This window comes from Sarcophilus harrisii, chromosome 4 (assembly GCF_902635505.1).
Source record: "Sarcophilus harrisii chromosome 4, mSarHar1.11, whole genome shotgun sequence".
Classification (NCBI taxonomy): domain Eukaryota; kingdom Metazoa; phylum Chordata; class Mammalia; order Dasyuromorphia; family Dasyuridae; genus Sarcophilus; species Sarcophilus harrisii.
The window spans coordinates 109,907,640-109,931,477 of NC_045429.1; the positions used below are offsets into that span (position 1 = coordinate 109,907,640).

Sequence of the window (23,838 nt, forward strand, 5' to 3'; positions counted from 1 at the left end):
GGAGCTTTTTGAAGGGGAAGGGAATCAGGGTTGACATGATCAGATTTGGGCTTTGAGAAGATCAGTGTAATAGCTGAGTGAAAGCTTGCCTGGAATGATTCAGGGAAACCAACCAGTAGACTTTTGCATTAATTTGGGTGGGAGGTGATGAGGAAGATTGGCAGCAGAGAAGAGAAGGGAGGATACGTAAGAGATGTTATGAAGATAGAATCAACAGAGCTGAGCAACAGATTGGATGTGAAGGATAAGAGACTGAGGAGTTGAGGATGGTACAAACCTGGGCAACTAAAAGGATGGTAACATCCTTGCCCTTAACAGTAATAGGATACTTAGGATTTAGAAGAAGTGGGAAATGTGTTTGGTGTTGGATACATTGAGTTTAAGATGTTTATGAGACATACAGCTTGAGATATCCAGTAGGTAACTGGAGTTATGAGACTGTGCATTGGTGAAGGGAATTTTTATATTCAAGATTCTCCACATTAGTGCATTTACAATATCTGGGCCAAAGTTAAAATTAATTGGCACCAAATGAAACTAAGAAGTAGCTTATCTCTGTGGGGAAAAAAAAAAATTGATCTTAGAGCCAGAAGACCTTGTCTGGTTTAAGTATATGATGTTGAACAAATCACCTCATCATTTCCCTGGACTTCTGTCTGTTAAATGAAGGCTTTGGGTTAGAATATCTTTAAGGTTCTTCTAGTTCTGAATCTTATGTATAAATATTACCCTATTAATAAATATTAAACACTGGGGAGGACTTAATAAGATCTGGGTTTCTTTGGAGATTGTGAAATTTCTGTCTAGTCAATATGATTTTGGGGGCAAATCTGGAACTGACTCCATAATTTAGGTTCTTCTTTTTGTGTGTGTGAGAACCCAGTTTCCATTTTTACTGTTGCTACCACTAATAGTCCCAATTTAAAGTTGTAAAGAAGCAATCATGATTCTCAAGTAGTAGCCAGTGAACCTACAAACAGAAACACTGGTAGACACCCACTTTGCAGTATTCTGATAATTCACTTTAAAAGGCATTCATCAATAGGAATGCTAAGTCAGTGTTGGATGAATCTTAGATTAGTGAGTACAATCCTTTTGTTCTACAGATGAGAAAAGGGAAGCCCAGTAAATACTAAATAATTTCCTTGAAATCACACTGGAAGAAAATGGTTGAGCCTAGACTTGATCTTAAGCCTTCAAACATAAAATTGTGCTCTCTTTCTACTGCCCTACTCTGCACAATTCCCATTATCTAAGCCTGAGGTTCCTTTATTCTTGCCTATCCCCTTTTTCCTCCAAGCATCCTAAAAGTGAGTGTCTTGGAGGGAATTTTCACCACCACTGCCAATTTGGGTATATGCTGGACAACTGATATGAGATAGATGGTAATGGGATTGAAATGAATTCTTAGATGTCTTTTTTCATAACCAGAGCGTTCAGAGGTCCTAGAACCATTCATGAGTGATAAAAATGAATCATAGCTTTGATGTTGTGCTTTGCCTAAGTTTTATATATATTTGCTGCTAGGTGCCACAGTAGATAGGGCACTGGGATCTACAGAAAGACCTGAGTTCAGATTAACTCTTTGATCCTGGGCAAGTCACTTTTGCCTTTCTTGATTTCTATAATCATAAAATGTTCTTAATAAAAGCATCTACTTTACAGAATTGGTGTGAGGATTGAGTAAGATAATATTTATAAAGCTTTTAAATACTTAAAATTCTTAAAAGCTATTAAAATTCTAATGGAATAATGTCTGCTTTATACCATATGCTTATTCCCTTCCTCCTCTCCTCTCCCTACTGCTCACAGCAGTATTTAATATAGTGCAGTTTGTTATCTGTATTTTACAGATAAAATACTGTGAATTAGAAGCCCTGGGTCACACATTCAGGAAAGTAAGGTTTTTTGACCTTGTGTAGAGATTTTTTTTTCTCACAGTACCATATTGCCTCATCAGTGGTTAGATAGCATTTCTAAGTATAACCACAGTAATTGTCTGCCCACTGCCATTTAAAGCTGATCTTTGTATTTGTGCATACTATAACTATAGCTAGATGGATAAAGTTCATAGCAGAGAAAAACAATTAGCAAATCTTCTAACTGCTTTAAAACATACACACATACACATACTTTTTTTTTCAAGATTTATATTTTTTAGGGGCAGCTAGGTGGCACAGTGGATAGAGCATCAGACCTGAAGTCAGGAGGACCTGAGTTCAAATATGGTCTCAGACACTTAACACTTCCTGGCTGTGTAACCCTGGGCAAGTCACTTAATCCCAAATGCCTCAGGGGGAAAAAAAAAGAATTAATACTTTTTTTGAAGAAGATCTGCCTTGATTACAAATTTTAGCACATTCATTCATCAAGCATTTATTAAGCTCTTACTGTGTTCTAGACACTCTGCAACTATAGATAGAAAGTCCCAGACCTTAAGGAGCTGACATTCTAATAGGGAGAAAAACACCTAAAAGAGAACTGAAAAGAAAGTGGGAGGGATGAAAATATCCAGTGTGGGATATAGTAGAAAAGTCCAGAGCACAACTTTGTGAGAAATGAGGATATGGTTCCTTTGGGTGTTCTCCTTCTATGGGGATTCCAGGACAAGCCATCCAATCAGCCTGAGGTACTTCCAGTGTGTGAATTCCAGAACTGGAGGGATCTTTCAATTAACCAGTAAGCATTTATTAAGCATCTACTATGTGCTAAGCACACAAATAAGAAGAAGGTTTGGCTTTAAAAAAAAGGAAGAGAAAGAAAAGAAGAGGAGGAGGAAGAGAAACATGATGAAGCTATTTACTCAGCAGGAATCAGGCCAGGAATTTTTTCTCATTTTAAGTACTAGGGAGGGAAAGAAATGTAAAATGAAACACAGCTCCCAGGACCCTGGTTATACTGTATGCACACATGAAGTGTAGCTTCACAGAAAATCCGTAGAACTACACTTAGACGTGTAATACTATCCCTTTTCCCTTTTCCTCTCCCTTTGACTCTCTATGGAATCTTGAGAAGAATTCTCTTACACATATCTTTATTTATTCAGTGAGATAATATTTATTAAGGATGTAACACTGTGCCTGAGACATAGTAGGTACTTAATGAATGCTTGCTTCCCTACCTCTTATTCCCATATAGAAATCCCTAGCAAGTCTCTTCCAATTGATATCTAATTGCAATAAGAAGACAAATTTAGTTAACCCAGAACAGTGATCCTCTGATATAAAATATTTTTTAAATGGTAGAAAAATAATTTCTGTCAGACTTTATAATATATACTTAATAGTTAAAATCTGTGATTTTATAGTACAGGTCCTTCTTCTATCAGTACCTGCCTGGGCATCTCTGAGAACTCTGGGTGGCTCAAAAATTCACTTTCCAGGGGCCAGCTGGCCAGAAGCCTCTCCAGACTTAAGTAGGCTGCTGCTCAGATGACAGACACTCTGTCGCTGTCCATTTTGGAAAGGCCTCCAAGAGGCTGCTGTTCTGGCAAAGCATTATACAATCCAGGGCAGTTTCCAAACCATAATGAAGAATCTAAGGAGGAATTTTAGGGTTTGGTTTGAGGATAGGTTAGGGAGTTGTTGGGATATTTTTAGCCAGGTCTTTTCCTGATTACAATTTGCTTGCATGAGGATTTAAAATTCATCCACAATTTGAATATTGACTGTATAGGGAATGTATCTAAAAGGGTTCCTGGCTAGCTAAGAAAAAATAGTTTAGAGACTACAATTTTCATAAATCATCTTGTAAGTTGATTAATCCACAGATATGAATTATCAGGGTAGCTAGCAGACCTGGAGTCAGAAAGATCCAAGTTTAGAAGCTTACTAGCTGTGTAGCCCTGGCCGAGTCCCTTGACTCTGTTTGCCTCAGTTTCCTCATCTATAAAATCAGCTGGAGAAGTAAATGGTATACTGCTGCAGTATTTTTGCCATAATAACCCCAAACGGGGTCATGAAGAGTCAGGCATGACTGAAAAGCTAAACAAATGAATAATTGAGAGTGGATTGTATATTATTCAGAGCAATAAACTGGATTCCTAAGGGAAGTTGCCATAGAAATACACAAGATGTGAATACAAGCAGCACAAAGTAAATTTCCTCATTTCAGAAACATCTGTCAGGACCAGCTCAAGGTTAGAGTTCCTTCTGTCTTAAAAAGATGTTTTTATCTTCAGTATTGGTGAGTGTCCTCGTGGTTTCAAAAAGGAAACACATTTCACTTGACCTTAACTAGGGGAACTGACTGCATCCTCTTTTCCTTTGCTTTATTTCAGTGTTTTGTGGTTTGGGTTTTTTGGTTTTTTTTTTTTTTTTTTGTGATTTGTTAGTTTGTTTTTGATGATTATTACTGTCTTTAACCTTTCAGAAAGAAGATTGGCCCATGCACAAGCTGGAGTGTTCTGCTATGTGTGTGTTTGGAGAAAACTGGAATCCCTCAGAGACTGTAAGGCTCACTGCAAGGATCCTGGCCAAACAGGTGAGGGAAAGGACCACATGCCAGAGCCATTTAGTTCTGTTTGTCTTTGTGATGAGTCAGGAAGAAAAGTGGGCCCAGCTTTTGTAATAACTTGTTTGACTCAGTTTCCTATTCATATCCGTAGTAGGCCATCAAATAGCAAAAACAACCTAAGTACAGAATTTTGTTTGTCCTGTGGAAATGTCCTTTGGGTGCCCATGCACAGCTAAACATGGCAAAAATCACTAAAGCTTGTGTTCAGAATTTTATTTGTCCTGTGGAAGAATTTCTGTGGGTGTCTGTGCATGGCTAAAACTGACCAAGATTACAGCGACAGGGGCCTGTTCTGAACACCACTTTGAAGGACTGCAATGGAATTTAGTTACCCTCCAAGTACTTTAAGGAATCTGGCTCATTATGTAAGAATTCTAGGGTGCCAGAGTTTCCTGAGAATCCTTTGAGACATTCCAAGCTTTTCTTCCCTAATATAGAATTTCTTGCAAGAAAAGCTTCTGTCTCTTCCCTCTACCTCCCTCAAAGTCCTGTCACTCCTTTGTAGTATGTGTACTGAGACAAAGAAAATGGTTGAAGCAATGGAATGGATCTGGGGCAAAAAAAAAAAAAAAAAAAGCTGTTCCCTGATCATTCTTGAAGCCTTCCATAAACTCCCTTTAAAATCAATTTTTTATTATTATCTTTTGGTATTATATCACCTAAATTTATTTCCCCCTTATATTTCTTCCTCTTCCCTTTCAGAAAGCTGTCTTTTATTACAAAGAATTTCTTTCTAAAAAAAAAATGAAAAAGAGAAAAAAAGTCGGTAAAACTTAACAACATAATAGCTGATGTTACAAGCCATATTCTACATCTGTGGAAATGAATTATTGCCAAGGAGCAAGGCATGATAATCTTGGCCATCTTCATTGTGGCCAAGCTTGGTTTTTAAAATTTACCCAGTATTTATTTCTGTTGCTTTGTGGGGGTTGTATATGTATATGTAACATTTATCTTCTATCTGAATGTCTGTCTATATATATACACACAAACACACATACATAACACACATGTACATTTGTACAACATAGTCATGTATACACACAATGCAGTGCAACATAAAGGCTGCTGTGTATCTGTTATAACATGTGTTGTATACATTTGCTGTATTATGTATGTGCACATGCATTTATTGTTGTCATTATGTAATTGTTTCCTTTACTGTGTACTTCTTTGCATCAATTCACAAAAGTCTGTTTCTCTGTATTCATGATGTTCTTTGATTTTTTCATCCTTAATATTTCATCATATCTTTGTGTTACACTTTGTTGAGCTATTTTCTTATCGATGGAAATCTACTGGGTTTCCAGTTCTTTCCTACTACAGAAAATACAATTATAAATATTATGGTATACATGGAGATTTTCTTTTTTGTCAAAAACCTTCTTAGTTTATATGCCTGGAAGTGGAATCTTTGGGCCAAGTGGTATGAACATTTTAGTTACTTATTTGCATAGTTCCAATTTTATTTTCAGAATGATTGTACCAGTTCACAGCTGCACCAACAGTGCATTGGTTTATTTATCTTTCTACAACCTGATTATTTCTGCCTTTTGATGTCCTTGCCAATTTGTTGGGGTATGAAATGAAAGGGATTATTTTGATTTGTATTTCTCTTATTATTAGTGATTTGGAGGATGCAGGAGGTCAGGGCATATTGTTTTTAAATCATTTCAACATTCTTGTTCCCGACAACAAGAAAGTTGTAGTTTTAGGAGTTACACTCTGCACTTGTCCAACCTTGAGGCCCCTTAGTGGATTCAAACTTTGTATAAGTTGGCAAGCCGGAGGCATAGCAGGGAAATATAGTGGAAGAAGTTAACAAAGAGGAAGGCGAAAGGGAAGAGAAGGAAATAAACATTTATATAGCACCTACTGTGTGCCAGGCACTGTACTAAGTGCTTTGCAAATATTTTTTAATCCTCACAACTCTGTGGGGTGAGTGCTATTATTTTCCCCATTTTACCTCAGTTGAGGAAATTGAGTCAAATAGAGATAAAGTGGGTTAATAAGTTTCTGAAGTAAAAACTCAAATCTTCCTGACTTCAGGACCACACTCTGTGGGGGAGAAGAGAGAAGAAAAGAGAGAAAGAGATAAGAGCAATCATTTCCAGATTCTTAATGTACTTTAAGTTGATGACCTCTGCGTGGTGACTGTGTAAAACTACCAGTTCCCGTATTGTTTTGCCCTTCCCTGCTTTATTGTGCCAGTTATGAACATCTAATCTCGGAATGACAAAGGAAGTCCTGATTAGGAAAGGGCAGAATGATTTGTCTTTATACTGCAATGCAGTAGGATGGATGAAACATACCAGAAATACTTTCAAAGATCTTCTATCTAGTTAGGGTGAGATTGTTGGCAAGGACACTCTACTGATCTTTTTAAAGGTGAAATTTCATCCACCCTTTTGCCAACTCTTCTTCTCCTCCCTTCCCCACCTCATTTTTCCATTTTTCAACTAAGCCAAATTTATTTACAAGGATTAGCACATGTCCACAGCTCAAATATGATATGAAGGGTATAAATAGGAGTATATCATTTTGGAACTCTGAGATAATCTTTCTGTAAATTTTCCTCCGTTCAGTATGATCAGAGACTCATTGGAGTACGCTGTCCCTCTTCTGGATTCCACCAGCTTATGAGAAATAACAGGGTTAGCTTTGAAAAATGAAATTAGCTTTTTTTTATGTTAGGAAAAGAGGAGACTAATGGGTGGTAGGGAGGAAGGCTTAATAACAGTGTTTGAGAATCTGCAGAGATCTTGTTGAAAGGTAGAGTTTATTTTTCACCAAGGATAGGAAAAGGAGAAAATAAACTTATACTCTAGTAATAAGAGGTTAGCTAGGAGGAAGAACTTTTTGACAGCTGGAGAACTTGAAAGGAAAAGGAAGTAGTGGAATTGCCTTCACTGAAGGTTCCTTAAAAAAAAAATGAGTGACTGTGTGTGTGTGTGTGTGTGTGTGCAAGCACATATATATGTATAAACATGCATACACATGCATCTATACATCCACATTACCTCTATTTGATTATGTTAAATATAATAATTCTATTTAATATAATGCATATGTTTATTTAAGATTATATATCATTATAAGATTGTATTGTATTATATAAGAAAGAAATCATTCAATCATACCTTGTCTTTTTGGGTGTCTATAGTCAAGTTCTCTTAGGGAAAGCAGATCATAGTCTCCTTACTCTCTTAATTAGTTAGCCTGCTGGTTTTATTTCTGTTATGGTTCTTAAGCCCAAGTGCATCTGATAATAAGTCTTCTAAAAGTTTTTCACAAATGAATAATTTGTTACAATTAAAAATTATACCGTGCCATTGTAAGGAGTTTATGCCAGGTAGATTTGCCATAGTAATAATAATACTATATATTTTAAATGAGAGTTATTCAGCTCATAAAATCTGTCAAAAGTCTTCAGCATAAGGATCACAAAATCTGTGCAGTCCTTCAGTGTTCCAGTTATACTTTGGGGAATGGAAGTGAGATGGGATGCAATGGGGTAGAAGGATTGAAGCTAAATGTTTAAACTATATATTTGCCATATCTTTCTGATGAACCACCTTCAACCATGAATTGAATGACTTGCCAGGATGGCCAAGAAGGAGCTTCAGATTGATGTTATCTTTGAACTCTTGTAAATGTTATTTTATTTTTGATTCCCAACTCCTACCCTACTTAACATTGTTATTCCTCTCCAGGTGTTTAGAACAAAGCCAGCAACATTCTGAAAGTCTTACCTGACACTAAAGCAGGCATCGTGGTGTGAGACAAAAGCCGTAGAAGGCACAGACACTGGGGCCAGTGGATGTGTTAAGCAATCACTTGGTACAGTGGAGAGAACATATTGGCTTGAAGTCAAGAAAACTTGAATTCATATGTTCCTTCAGTTTGCCTCAGTTTCCTTTTCTGTAAAATGAGGACTATAACAGAATCAAAGAAGGGAATAAACCTTTATATTGTACTTGCTATGTACCAAATACTATATTAAGAACCTTCATAAATATCATCTTATAGCAGCACCCATTTCCCAGAGTAATTGTGTGGATCAAATGATATACTATTTATAAAAGAGCTTTGCAGACCTTAAAATTAGCTATTTTTACTTTGCATATAAGAAGAATTTCTAAACTATGGAATCTGAATTTACTTTATGCAGTCGATCAGCGGATAGTTGGAACTGGGCTAAGTTTGTGTCAGTGCAATGGGAAAAATAAGACGTGTCTTAAGAGATATGAGTGGATATAGTACTAGACTTGGAGTATGTATGACTCTGTCCCTCAGTTTCCTTCTCTTCCTTAATAAGAAAGTAGGACTTTGGCCTCTGAGATTCCTTATAGTTCTGAATTGATGATCTTTTGATAGTTAACCCCTAGGCATGGTCCTTCAAGGCAGGATGGCCAAAGGTCTGATCAAGTCAGCCTCTGGCAGCATTTATTAAACACTTACTGTGTGCCAGGTGCTAGGCTAAGCTCTGGTTTTTCACTATCCTTCAGAAGGTGACGTGTATTCTTACTTTATCCTTTCTTCAGTCAGAACTCTTGATATTGGCAATCTAGTGAGCACCAAGGGGGTGGGACAAAAGAGGAGGGAAACATATTCTCACCTCTAGGCCAGACCAGGTTACTTTTTAAGAGTATTTTCTGGGGCAGCCAGTTGGTACAGTGGCGAGAGCACCAGCCCTGAAGTCAGGAGGACCTGAGTTCAAATATGGTCTCAGACACTTAACACATCTTGGCTGTGTGACCCTGGGCAAGTCACTTAACCCCAATTACCGAGAGAGAGAGGGAGAAGGAAAGAGGGAGAAAGAAAGAAAGAATGTTCTGGGTTAGTGTTGATCTCATTGGATAAGACTGTTTTTGCACAAAATTCTTTTTAAAATAGCTTTATTTAGTTTTTATTTCATTTTTATATTACAAACATCTCTCTCTCTCTCTCTCTCTCTCTCTCTCACACACACACACACACACACACACACACACTCCATAAGACTTCTCTTGCTACAATATAAAATGATTAAGAAAAATTAACAGTAGAGTGACTTCATTTAAAAACATACAGAAGGTGATGGGGGCTGTTCTCAAAACAGAAGTTTTTAGTGTTGATTTTAAAGTTATAACTGTGATCTTGCACTTAGGGCAAAAACTGAACCTGTATACTTTCTTTCCCAATTAACTAGAAGACACACCATGAGAGAACGTCATCAGAGAAATTGTTGGCTGTAAAGGAGTTTGAATCACGTAAGTCCTGGTACCTTAAGGTTTTACAATTTATAAACCACAGTAACCATAACCTCATGGTAGCCAAGTAGAAGGAAGAGAGGACCTGTTTTTGTCTACATGTTTTTTTTGCTTGCTTGTTTTTAATGATTTCCAGCTAGCTTTTCTCCACAACAAACAGAATTATGAATAAGGAGAAAAGGAGGGCTGATAGCTTGTAAAATTGATGATACAGCTCCAATTCTGCCATATCTCACTTTTTTTGTCAGGCAGATCAGTTTCTGGACTTTATTGGAGTACTAGTCCTGCAAAATTAAGTTGTCCAAAGAAGGTTTTTGTCTGGGAGCAACTGTGTAGTTTCTTAATGTTGGCCAAATTGTTGAAAGGCAGTAGAGAACCGAAATTAGACCTATAGTTAAGGAGAGCGGAGATTTGAATCTTTCCGCAGATACTTATTAGCCCAGAGACCCTGGGATCACTTAACCTTTCAACTACAAAATGAGGAAGTTGGATATAAGAGGCTACTTCCAATTCTTCATCTAAGAGTCTTTGATGGTCTGAGCCTGAGGGGGTGGAGGAGTCTCTGGAGAGACCTCCCTTAATAAGGAAGAACTCTCTTAATACTAGTGCCTTCCCTGTGACGATTTTCTCCAATTTATGCTGCCTGTAACAGTTAGTACATAGTTGTCTGCATGTTGTCTCCCACAGTAGACTGCAAGCTCCTCCAGGGGCAGGAACTACCTTTTACCTTTCCTTGGATACCCAGCACTACCTGGCAAATAGAAGGTGATTAATAAATGTTTCTTGACTGGAAGCATTTCTTGCCCCTCACCCATATCCCTTATTGCTACGGTCATTTTGAAATATCAGGACACAAGTAGCTTCAGGTTAGGGAGGAAGTACAAATAATTCATCTCTTTTTTTCCTAGAAAATGATTGGTTTCTTGCCCAAAGGGGACTCAAAATTGATCAAGAAGGGAGAATTGGTCAGGAATGATGTTTCCTGAGTTCCGTTCTTGGGTTGTCTTCTGTTTGCCATTGACAATAATAAGAGAAAGCTGACACCTCAATTTCAAGGGGTCTTCAACCTGCCTACTCAGGTGACATGAGTTTTTTTTTCTTTATCCATAGATCTGGATAAGCTGGACAATGAGAAGAGAGAACTGATCCAAAGTGACATTTCTGCTCTTCATCACTTTTATTCCAAGCACATAGAATACCCAGACAATGCTAGCCTGGTTACCCTTTTTGCACAGGTAAGAAGGTTCAACAGTCTCATTCATACCTTTTTTTTTCTCTCTCTCTCTTCCTACTTCTTTGCTCCTTCCTCCACTACCATGCACAGTTTTTGCAAATGAGAATAGCATAGACAGAGTTGGATATAATCTCTTAGACAGTATTCTGGATACATATCTTGAATTTGGCACTACCTTTCTTTGTGACACTGAGCAGGTTTTCCTCCTGGATGAAATAAGAATAGAAGTGCTTTGAGCCTCTGATGAATCTAGTGAGAATAAAAATGGAAATCTATCATTTGGGCCTTGTTGAATGTCTTGGGGAAGGGGGGGAAGTATTGTATAAATTGTAAAATAGTAGAAACAGCATTTGATATAAAATTCATTGTTATTATTCAGTTTGACAAGCTTATTAAGCACCTGCCAGGTACTAGACACTGTGATCTATAAAATGAGTCCCTACACCTGCCCTCAAAGACTTTATCCTCTAAGAGGAAAGAGAAGACATTTTATAATAGTGACAACTCATTTCTTGTGGGTTTTAGAGAGATGGAGATGGTGAATTCAATTCAAAGACAATTTTAAATTTATATTTTAAATTTTTATTTTGTGGGCACATTTTTCCCCTTTCTTCCTAGTGATATTGAGGGCAGAAATTGTTCATTTAATTTCTTTATTCCCACTTCCTCACCTGGCACCTAGCATATAGTAGGTCCCTAATAAATATTTGATGAATGACCTGATATTTTAAAAGAAGAGATGGGAGTAAAGGGTTAAGTCGACCCTGATTGCCTAAATCTTGTTTTTTTTTAATCAAATAAATATCAAATCAAATATATTTAAAGGAGGTTGACAGTAGTAAACTCTGAAAATTATTTTCCACTTCTCTTGGTTTTGAAGAAAAAGGTCCTAGATAATCAAAATTAAAAATGAAAGGAACAAAGAGTAGGTCTAAAAGAGGGTTGGAAAATATGGAAAACAAATGGTTAAGCCTTTATAGACAAGAGAAGGAAAGGATGAAAGGAATTTAACCAGTCTTGAGTTATGTAAAGGGAGATGGTAGATACTAATGTGAGGCAGGTTTTGATTTCCAGAGAAAAAAGAGAAAATTGGCTCAAGGTGTAGAGGGCCAGAACTCTGGAGAAGTATACTTGAAACAAGGATACTTATAACAAGGTGTTAACTCAATGGAATTGATGAGATAATGGTTCTCTAGTTTACATAAACTTAGTACTTAGCATGGTGATGTAATGGTTCTACAGTTGGCACATACTCAGTATGCTGTAATGATGTAATTGTAATAGGGTATTTAAGGGCTGAGAGAACTGGGGACAAAGACTGAGACTGGGTCAGACTGTGGGAGATAGTCAGTCAGACTGGGACAGACTGAGACTGAGTCAGACTATGACAGATACAGACTGTGAAGGAGACAATAAAGATTTTGGACTCTATTCCTGACCATTCTTGTAGTATCTATTCTGCTGAGACAAAGGCCCGTCCCCAGAAAGCTAGCCCGGACATTAGACAAGCTATGATAAAATATTGTTAAAGTATTAATGAAAAGCCCTTAAGGTATCACACTTTGGATTTCTATGTCATGGATTGTTCTGAAGGTCATGAGAGTGAATTGGGTCACAAGAGGAGCTATAGCACTTTAAAGCTGAAAGGTTCTAAATCATCCAGTCTATTCTAAGTTGTGTAGAGAGAGAAACTTCCAAAGAGAAGAAAGTCGCTTTCCCAGAGTTACTCAGTTACTAATGAATAAATGTTTGTTGAACTAAACTTCTGCTTCTCTACAAAAACATTTTGCTAACTACTGGAATACAGTTAAAAAATTATAAAGTACTTCCCCTCAAGTAACTGATATTGTACCAGGCAGAAAACAGACAAGGTAAAAACAAAGATAAAATCCAGACAGATTATTTCAGAAAATTTGAGAATGAGAATATTCTCGTCTAAAGGGGTCGGGGGAAGACTTTTTGGAAGAGGTGGCACTTGGACCAAAGCTTGAAGGGGGAGAAGAATTTTAATGGGTGAAGGTTAGTTCATTCTAGCATGGCAAATGGCCAGTGAGAATGCAAGAAGATGAAGATGACATCTGTATGTGGAGAGAGTATTGGAATGAACTTGCTGCTGGCAGTGGAACATGTCCACACTCCCTCCTTGAGACTGAGGTGTATTTTAGTTACCACAAATACACACATTGTTGGGAAGTATATTTTTGTTGCACAGCCTACACCTAGTCTAAATGCTAATTAAGAGAATAACTTTAGCAAAGGCGTGTATGCTTGATATGACTTAGGGGGAAAAAAGTTGCTTTTTATTTAATAGGTGAAATTTACTTTTTCTTCTTCTGCCTGGCTATTTTAGTGGGGAAGAGAAACTTGCCAAGTAAATTGCTGTAGAATTGGAGCTTGTATCGTGACCTTTCAGAAAGAAACTTTGAAAACTCTTGCCACCATGAAGAAATGCCTTCTGTATCCCCTATCATAGGGAAAAGAGAGGGGCTGGAGTTAGAGTTATAGAATGTTAAAGCTGAGAAAGATCTCAGAGTTCATCAAAATCTAACCCTTCCTCATACAAACAGGGAAGTTGGCAAGTGGAGAAATGAGATGAGTGGCCTCCAGTCAGATAGCTATTTCATTGCTTTACTCATTACTTCAGATTTATTCATCTGAAGGCCAGTAGGCTGTGTTCTTAATAAGAGTGCCAGATTTATAGTCAAAGCACCTGAATTAACACCCTAATTTGGTTCCTTGGATACTAACCTGCCTGGCCTTCAATGTCCTCATCTAAAAAGTGATATTTGAACCATATGTATGGCCTCTGAGGTACTTCCCAACCTCCAAGTTATGATTTTATGATGTGTTCCTATTTTTTTTAAGGCAGTAAAGGTTAAGTGACTTGCACAGTCACACTGCTAGTCAGTATCTAAGGCCAGATTTGAAATCAGGCCTTCCTGACTCCAAGGCTGGTACTCTGTCTATGTGCCACCTAATTGCCTCAGTGTATTTCTGTTATTAAATGTTTGCCATGGGCAAGACACAGGTTGTAGGATAAAAAGTAAGCTGGTAGAGTAATGGTAATAGTAACAACTAACATTTATGTGCCAGGCGCTGTGGCAAGCACTTTATAATTATTATTTTCATTTGATCTTCACAACAACCCAAGGAGGAAGATGCTATTACCATTTCCTTTTGACAGATGAGGAAACTGAGGTTAACAGATTAAGTGCCTTGCCCAGGCTCACACAGCTAATAAGTGACTGAGGCTGGCCCTGAACTCATTTCTTCCTGACCCCAGGCTCATCCTCTAGCCACTATATTACCAGCTGCCTTAAGAGTAGGTTTTTAATAATGCTTATTGAATAAACAATCAATTCCCTAAGGGTACTAGCATCCAGGCCTCATGGCTTACCATAAAGGAGATTTTTTCTTTTTACAATTTAGTATCATTTCCATTTTTTTCCCCTGATACCAAAGGAATTGAAGTGCACTCAGGTAAGACCTGATAGGTATTTGTGCCCAGATTGAGTGAAGCTAATTATTTGACAGTTGTGGCAGAATGTGGGGTAACCATAGATTGCCACAACTTATTTATATTTATAGTTATCTGACTACATGACTTAATTAATCTACAAGCATTTATTAAATACCTATTCTGCCTGAGACTCTGTGTATATATACAAAAATGAGATTGTCTCAGCTCTCAGAGAATATACATTCTACTTAAGCATACAATATATTCATAGATAACTAAGTATCAGAAATATAAGAGACAAAAAGGAAATCGTTTTGGTGGGCAGGATGTGGAGGAGAGATAATGATAAATTAAGAAATTGGGAAAGGACTATTTGAGGCAAGTGGCATTAGAGCTAAGTCAGGAAAGGTATCAGAGGCAAGGGTAATCAGGGAGAGCATTCAGAATTGGGAAATAGCCATGTGCAAAGGTCCAAATGAGGGAGGGAATGTATGAGAGACAGCACCCAACCAGTTTGACTGGAGCATAGAGTACAAGAGGAGAAACAATGTCTAATCAGCCTACAAATCATAAAGGGCTTTAAATGCCAAGGAAAGGATGGGAGTGGGTAAACAAATGAACCTCTTCAAGTTATTCCTGCTTTGGAAATTAACAGTAGTAAGGTGCTAAGCCATGGGCATCATGAATTGTAGTATGAGATTTAAGAAGTAAGTCATCCTATTGTGAACTTTGTGATTTTTTAAAAAATTCCAGTGTAGAAATGGTCCAGGTTGGTAGGCCACAGTTATTGGGGAACAGGGCAAAGTCACAATATTCAGAAATGAATTTCTCATCTCACACCCTATGTTGAGTAAGGTCGAAAAGTTCCATCAAAACACTGATCTCTGTGTCTATAGAACAAATATTTTCAAGCCCTAGGTAGTGGCCCACTGATTTTAAACAATTTTTTAAAATGTTTTTAAATGTTCCAGTGTAATAAAGAATTTAGACAAAAGTATAAAGTGCTTCTCCTTTTCTCTTTACTGTATCAGAGAAAGAACTCTAAGCACATATCCTGTTGACTGGGGTCAATAGTAAAACCATCATATTAAAAGAAAGGAGATATATTCATGTTATGGAAAGATGCTTTTTAGATTGTCTTTCTAGTGACAGACAGAGGTCAAAAAGAAGGACAGTGGTTTATACCCCCAAGGAATTCTTGCCTCTTATTTTGTTCATTTGTTTCTTTCTCCTTTTTTCTTTTTTATAGGTTAATTGCAATGGCTTTACAATTGAAGATGAAGAACTTTCACATTTGGGATCAGCAATATTTCCAGAGTAGGCTGGGTTTGCCTTCTTTTCTTTCCTTTTCTCGAGTTTAACGTGAATTTGAATTTTTTGATTTTTAAATAATCTACCTAATGTCTGCATGTGGCAGACATAAAACTCTAAGTAAATTAAGACAGCTTTTAAATTCTGCCAGGTTTCAAAATATTTCCTCTGCACTTAAGGATTTGAAGGTAGTAGTTATCAGAGCAGTTGCTTGTTAAGTCCTGCCGGGCAGAGAACTGTTATTAAAGAACACTTTATAGTGTTCATAGGAGCAATAGTCCCATACCCTGCTGAGAAATTTGCTTTCTACATAATCTTCAGTTCAGGTAATCTTCAGTTTTAACGATTAATTGCCAACTAAGGTATTTCCATAGCTTTGCTTAGAAGAAATATTGGCTCTCACCTCATTTCAACTTTTGATCATTGTGAATATGGGGAAAGCACAGCAAGAGATACAGAAAAACCTCACTAATTCAGACTGAATTGGGGGGGAGGCCCAGCTGAAGTAGTGAATTAGAGAAACTTATTAAAGAAATATAGTTTCTCGTAATCCATCCCCCACTTTTGAAGAGACTGTTTCAAATGAGGTTAACAAAATATTTCTGAGGAGAGAAAATGGGAAAGCAGTAGGTGTTTTATTAAGTGCCTACTATGTGCCAGCAATTATACTTAGCACTTTACAAATGTTATTCTTAAAGAACAATGTACATACAGCTATATAACTAGCATTTATAGAGTGTAAGGTTTTACAAAATGCTTTACATATAGTATTTAATTTGATCATTGGATATTATTAGATGTGCTTATGTTTTGATACTAGCAGGTTTATTATTTAATGAAAATGGGTGCTTTAAAAATGTTTAAACAGTTTGTTTTCATAAATAGTTATATGTTCCTCCTCATATTCATGTTTGCCCAAACACAAATGACCTTTTTTAAAGATAGTACAAAGGAACAGTGAACATAGCCTGTATCCAAATTAAATCAAAATACAAGTTAATGTCATATGAATTCAATAAGGTTTACCTACAAAAGAAATGAGGTGCTGCATGTTTGAATGGACACATGCAGGCAAGACCCTTAAAGTATCCCTGCCTTTGGTCATAGTTCAGTCTCTCATCTCCTATGCTGTTTGTTTTTTTGAATTTTTGTGACTTTCCCAATTTGCTGCTTAACCCAGGGGACAAGAAGTCACCAACGAATTACTAAGTCGCTTTGTGTTGGATGAACAGCAATGATTGTGCCTTCCTCTAGAATAACTAGAAGGTTTATTCATTAATAATAGCAGTGGAAGACCACATGGAGTCCCTCGCCACTGTCTGAATTCTGATAGCCACACTGAAATGACTTCATGACATTTTTCCTAGGGGAGAAAGGAGGACATTGGAGAGTTTCCCTATAGAGATCTCATTGAAAACAAATCTATCTCTGAAGTGAATTCTTTTGAAAACAGTATCTTAGGAACCAAAGTATCAATCAGCATTCATGTATTAAATGCCTACCCATTGTCACTGGTTACTAGTAATTCAAAGGCAAAACCAAAAAAGATCTGGCCCTCAACTATCTTATGTAGGGAGTGGTGTGGGGGAGGACACGTATATAGATATAAAGAAATACTATTATACATACATTTACATATGCATATTTTGTGTATGTTTATACATATCTATCAAGGATTTATTATGTATATACTTATATTTATAAATATCATCTTCCCAAGAGCTGGTTTGTTTCCCTAGCACTTAGTATAATACCTGAAATGTTATAGGAGCTTAATAAATGAAAGTTTGATGATTGATTGGTTAATTAAAAGTAAATACAAAATTTATCTGGGAGAGAGGGAGAATCAACAGCCAGAAGCATCATGAAAGGTCTCATGTGGATACCTAACGATATCTCATGGAATATAACATTTGATGTGAATGATCTGAACTTTGAAGTGAGCAAGGATTCTAATAGAGGTGATTGCAAAGTCCACTCCCAGTCTGCACAGTGGAAGGAGATGAGAGTTAAATGTTACCTACAAGGAACAAGGAGTGGGCCGGTTTGGCCAAAATACGAGTTAGATGGATACTTAGAATCTTGGGAGTAAAATCCAATTTTCCAGATGAGGAAATTAAAGTGCCGAGAGGCTCTGATGAATTTAGATTCATTCAGCTGGCATTCAGATTCAGAGCTAGCAACAACCTTAGAAATCAATGAATCCCAACTCTTTCGTGTTACTGAGAGGAAACTGAAACACAGAAAGATCAAATTACTTCCCTGTGGTCACACAGCTAGTATCTAGGTGGGATTTGAACCCAAGTTTTTTTGGCCTCAAATACAGTGCCTTGCCTTCAGTATCACTCTGGCTCTCAAATTATTTTAGAATCCTAGAAAGAAAAACGGGAGCTGGATTAGAAAGGACTGAAGAGAGGATTTGACTGAAGACACAATAGGAAAACATTAAGGCCTTTTGAACAAAGGAGTTTTTTCAGTGCTTTTCAATAGCTAATAAAAAAAAGTTATGCTACCATAAAAACAAACAGTTTCAGATTCTTTTTATTATTTTTGAGGGTTTTTTATTTCTTTGGTTGGGGAGGAGGGAGTTGGAAGTGCCATTTTAAAAAAAATTTAGGCTAAACATATACATTCATTTTTTAACATATTTCCATGTGTTGAGAAAGAAAAATAAGAACAGAAAGGAAAAATTACAAGAAAGAAAAAAAAAAACAAGAAAATAAAAAGCAAAAACAGCATGCTTCGATCCGCATTCAGTCTCCATAGTTGTTTTCTCTAGATGCAGATAGCATTTTCCATCCAAAGTTTACTGGAATTGCCTTGGATTACTGAATTGCTGAGAAGATCTAAGTCTATCATAGTTGATCATTTTAATTTTAAAAAGTTTCTGTTTCTGAAGTTGGGGGTGCCTTAAAAAATATTTTTTGTTTATTTTCTAATGAACTCGGCATGAGGCACTGTAATGAGACAGAGCATAGATACATGCAGGCTTCTTGGGGTATCCATCAAGTGTCTAACACTGCAAGTATTAGAATTATTAGAGGAAGTGTCTCAAAGGAGTTCCCTAAATTAATAAAATCACATTTCCAGTCTCCCCCCTCCCCAAACAAACAAACAAAAAAACCCCACAGATGCTGTATTTCCTGAAAGAGAGCCATTATGTTGGTATATTTTGACTTTACTAATGTAATTGAAAAATCTTTTAGATTTGAGAATTCTTTATATTTAAGAATCTGATTTTCTTGCATGTATGTTGCTAAGCTACTGGTCTCTTGATCTTCAGTTTGGAGTAGGAGGAGAGGGTACACTGAATCCCTCCTCATCACATTCCAATAAAGCTGAATTAAAATAGAATTCCACGTAGCCAGTTTCATCCTTTCCCCAAGCCTCTGATAGCACTGAGTTTAGGAAAGGAAGAAGAAAGTAGTTGGTCTCTCCTCTGTGCCCAGGAGTAGCCATTGCTAGCTTTCCCTTAGACCTCAAGGAACAAACTGACCTACTGAGTCAGTGCTGTCATTTTGTATTCTTGGTGTGAATGGAAGAAAGGTTTTTTTTTTCTTTTAGTAATCAAAGGTAAGGAATTTATAATATCAGACACTGTAACAATAACATTTATAGATGTGAGAGCTTGTGTGAGGATGAGCCCCAGTTTTCAGACAGTTTTAATTGGGGGGAAAAAAGTCCTCTGGGTTGAAATTCCTGTCGGCCTTGGGATTTCAAAGGTAGCATTTTCAGAGATCAAGCATTTTTTCCCCTGTAGTTTAGACATTTTTGTTCTTAGAACTTTGACCTTGATACAATCAGAAGAAGCTCAAAGCCCCTCACATACATGAACTGTCTATCCTTCCCACCAGTCCTGAGAAGTAGAATGAGAACAGCAGGGGCAGTCCTGTCCCAATTTTCCAGATGAGGAAATTGAGGTGCAGAGAGGCACACATGAATTTGCTCAGTCAAGATCAGCCAAGAAATCCTAAGCAGAGTGCCATGTAAGAAACCAGACATTGCAGAGAATGAGGATTTTTTTTTCAGAATCTGAAGAGAGCTGGCTTTGGAAATGGTACCTTAATATAAAAATGTGATTTGGAAAATGATTGATAAGTGGCCTTTGCTTATTTTAGTTTATGGAGGATGTTTAGATATATGATGCTCTTGAAACTATGCCTTTTAATGAGAGGGAAATTTACATCTTGAGAGGACCCACATTTAAATTTAATTTTATTAGAAATCCATATTAAACACCAATAGAAACAACTAAGTTCAGAACAATTTTATTTAAAATAATTTCAAGAAATAAAGTATCAAAACTTTTTCAATTCCTCTTTCAAAATCCCTAATTGGAATTCTTGGTCCATTTCTACTTATTTATCCTTATGTTACTTTGTTGGTTTCTTCTCAATTCTTCTGGCTTGGGTATTTTCACTTTATTTTCATATTTACCAGGCAGCTATTCTGTTCAGTGCCACTAAAGGTTATAATCCCTAGATAGGATTATACTTCCTTTAAAGTGAGTGAAATTGTTAATTACTAGCTTAAAAGATTAGTATTATGAAGTGACAGTCTTTCTTTAAAAGTTTCTCTCCAGCTGAGTGGTGCTTAATTTCCTGCCAATCACCTTGAGATAAATAGTTTGTTTTTCCTCCATTGACAATAGTGTTGCACTGATGAACCACAGTTGTTGTCCCAATGTGATTGTCACCTATAAGGGGACCCTGGCCGAAGTGAGAGCTGTGCAGGAAATAAACCCTGGAGATGAGGTAAGTGTGAGCATAAACCAGCATGAACTGCAGTATGAATGTCAGCCAGCCTTTCTTGTAAGTTAACCTGTGGGGGGAAATCAGTGCAAAGTCAGCAGGAAGAGTGAAGTGAATAGAACTGAAAATAATGGCCACGAATTTCACCCACTCAACTTTATAGTCTTTTCCCAGTTTCTTCATGGGACAATTTATCTGGTTTGTGGATTATCCAGTTTTATAGCTTAGTACTCGTTTCTTTTTGTTAGTGCAATTTGGTAGTCTTTGAATTAGGTAGGTCATCCTATGGGCAGCATTCACATCATTCTTTTGTTATTCCTTCCTTTACCTGCTGCCTCCTTTTCAAATCACACATATCCTGGCTGAAATTCCTTACTCAATTCTTAGGTGGAAATTATCATTGGTAATATGCTGTAACTCACATTCTCCACTAACTTGCTCTTGGCAGTCAACAGAAATTATGTTGGTGCTTCAAAGATTGTGATGTTTGTTTTTTTTTTCCTTCAAACACCCAATTAAGATGGATGGTCAAATACATGGCTCTTGTAAAGAATGAACAGAATGAGCAGTTTAGATAGAAAAGAGGCTGATTCACTCAAAGAATTGCATGGGTGAATTGATCACTTAATCAGGAAGCATTTATTAAGCACTTACTGTGTGCCAGACAAAGATAGAGAGGAAATGGGAAAAAATGAAGCAGTTTCTGTAATAAAAGCTTACATTCTCTTGGGTTGTCCTGATTTAGAGGTGCTACTCTGTTGGTGAATGGATGTCTTTCATCCTTCTCTCTTATGTTTTCTATACTGTCATCATATGGTATTGATTAGATGTTGCCAAAGTTATATGGCTATATATATATATATATAGAGAGAGAGAGAGAGAGAGAGAGAGAGAGAGAGAGTGAGTGAGTGTTATATGGAAACAACTAAATTTGGTTAAGAGCAATTTTATTTAAAATAATTTCAGGAAATAAAGTATCAAAAATGTTTCAATTCCTCTTTCAAAGCCCCTAGTTGGAATTCTTGGTCCATTTCTACTTACTCACTTATCCTTATGTTACTTTGTTAGTTTCTCCCCAATTCTTCTGGCGTGGTTATTTTCACTTTATACCAGGCAGTATTCTGCTTTCAGTGCCCTTGGTAGGATTATACTCCTTTTAAAGTGAGTGAAATTGTGCCATTAGATTCTGCTCACCTGCAAAGTGTCTGCATTGTGGTACTCCACAATCTAATCCTTTAAATTGTCTGGCTTAAAAATAGATCAGTTACGTTCAAGTTACCGGCAGGAACATCGATTATTATCATTCTCTAGTTTAAATCAAAGCTCAGTTTGGTAATTTCTAGTGTAAATCTCAATCTGAGTATTTTACATCAGAGTCTTGAAGTACAGATTGTTCTGAAAAACCCAAGTTTATCGCCTAAAAAGAGCTTTGCGCCTTCTTACTATGGGAAAATGTGCTGCGTCCTTGGCAGAACTGTCTAGCTTCCTGAATATCTGTCTCATAAAATCTACCCTAGTGCCTCTTTGTTTAAAAAAAATCCCAATTAGTCAGAATAATTAAGTCATTTAAGACAGAAATGCTCATTTGGGGACAGACTGAAAAGATGAGCAATTCGAGGCAATGACCAGCTGAGATGAGCAGGGACCGTCTGCTGGACTCTGTCTCCATCTTCTGTCTAGTGCGAGTATCGCACAGGCTTGTCCATCAGCCCTCCCAAGATGAAAACGTGATTGGGGCGTTTACGGAGGAAAATTGTTGGGAGGTCTTATTCTGTGGGCCTTTCTGCTTTCTCTCCCCTTACTCCTTGAATTTTTGAAAAATTGTGCAGTGATGTCCCTAAGAAAGTAGAAAGGCATTTTTTCTTTTGCTCCTAGCCCTGCAAAGAGAAGGGGTGCGAGGAATTGTGAGAACTAAACGTGATGTTTTGCTTCTGTGGGTTCCCAAGTTTGGGGTGCTAGACAAGCCCGGGGGCCCCCTCCAAGTTTGTTTCTCAGATGTGTGTATTGGAACCCAAGGTTGTTGGCACTTAAAAGGCTATTTGAGGTCCATCTGTTCAGTCAGACATTTGCCTGATTATGTGGGATGATCAGCAAACGCCGGTCCCAGTGAATAGATAATGGATATTTAAATGTTGGCCCCTTCCATATGCTCAGAGGCTTAGTGACAGGAACAGGCTAGAAAACTCACGAGCAGCCTGAGGGGCCCCAAAGGTAAGAGTTTCCCGAATTCCTGGGCACAGCTGGCAGAAGCGAAAGTCCCCTGCTCTGTGGTGCGATTCTGCTCTCCCAGGCCTCCCGCTCTTGGGGCCGGGACACAGAACTCTGGGCAACAAAAGCTACAACTTAAGGATCTTTCTCCAGTGTAGTGTGACTTAGAGGAAGGGGGAAATGTCTCCCCACCAAGACCTTCACCACACAGAAAGCATTCAAGAAATCCAACTTGATGCCATAAAAGTATAAAAAAACTACAAAATGTAGGCAGCTAATACCAAGGATAGCATACAATGGCCAAACAAGAGACCTTTCTTCTCTATAGGAGTCATGAATGGGGCCCTGCTGGGTGAAATCTGCAGTCGGCCCTCTAAAGCTAGGAAATGGGCAAGGATCGTTTGGGGGGAAACCTCCTTTAGGTTGTTAGTTAAGGTTCACACAAAGAGAACCAATAACCTCTTCAGAATTAAGACATTTTAGACAGGTAGGAAGGGATTTTCTCAACACAAGAAGTTACCATAAGGGAATGGTAAGCTCTAGTTATTCAACTTTTGTGCCTTTCTTGGGCTGTTTTTTTCCCCTCTTTGTACTATCCTACAACTCAAAGTTCATTCAGGAAGTCATTAACTTAAGGTTATTTATGAAATAAGTTCAATTATTAATATCTTAGAGAATGGGATTATAGATTTAGAGTGAAAAGAACTGGGGCTCTTATTGAAATCAACCTCCTCATTTTACAGATAAGAAAACCAGATCTACAGAATTGGTTATCTGGGAGAATTTGAACCCAAAGAGCTATACCATACTACTTTTGTGATAAGAATTATATACTGTGTCACTCTCTACACTATAATCTTTCTTTTTTTCTTTGGCTCCTTAGGTTTTTACTAGCTATATTGACCTCCTGTATCCTACAGAGGATCGGAATGACCGGTTAAAAGACTCCTATTTCTTTACATGCGAGTGTAGGGAATGTACTACCAAAGCAAAGGTAAGGCTGCTGCATGGACAAGCCTGGTCACCTTGACATCCCTAGATTTCTCAAGATCCATTTCCAGAAGGAACATCAGCCTCCTCCTTCCAAACTGACATTGGACTCCCCAC

General features: G+C 37.4%; 1 protein-coding gene across 1 annotated transcript in view; it reads left to right on the plus strand.

Moving 5' to 3' along the window:
* SMYD2 (SET and MYND domain containing 2) overlaps nt 1-23,838 on the plus strand; it is an 85,493-nt gene that overhangs the window by 49,923 nt on the left and 11,732 nt on the right. The window contains exons 3-8 of the mRNA XM_031937363.1: nt 4,372-4,482; nt 9,707-9,767; nt 10,878-11,002; nt 15,711-15,778; nt 20,424-20,526; nt 23,615-23,725. Coding sequence (XP_031793223.1) covers nt 4,372-4,482; nt 9,707-9,767; nt 10,878-11,002; nt 15,711-15,778; nt 20,424-20,526; nt 23,615-23,725 — 579 coding nt within the window. The remainder of the gene's footprint in view (nt 1-4,371; nt 4,483-9,706; nt 9,768-10,877; nt 11,003-15,710; nt 15,779-20,423; nt 20,527-23,614; nt 23,726-23,838) is intronic.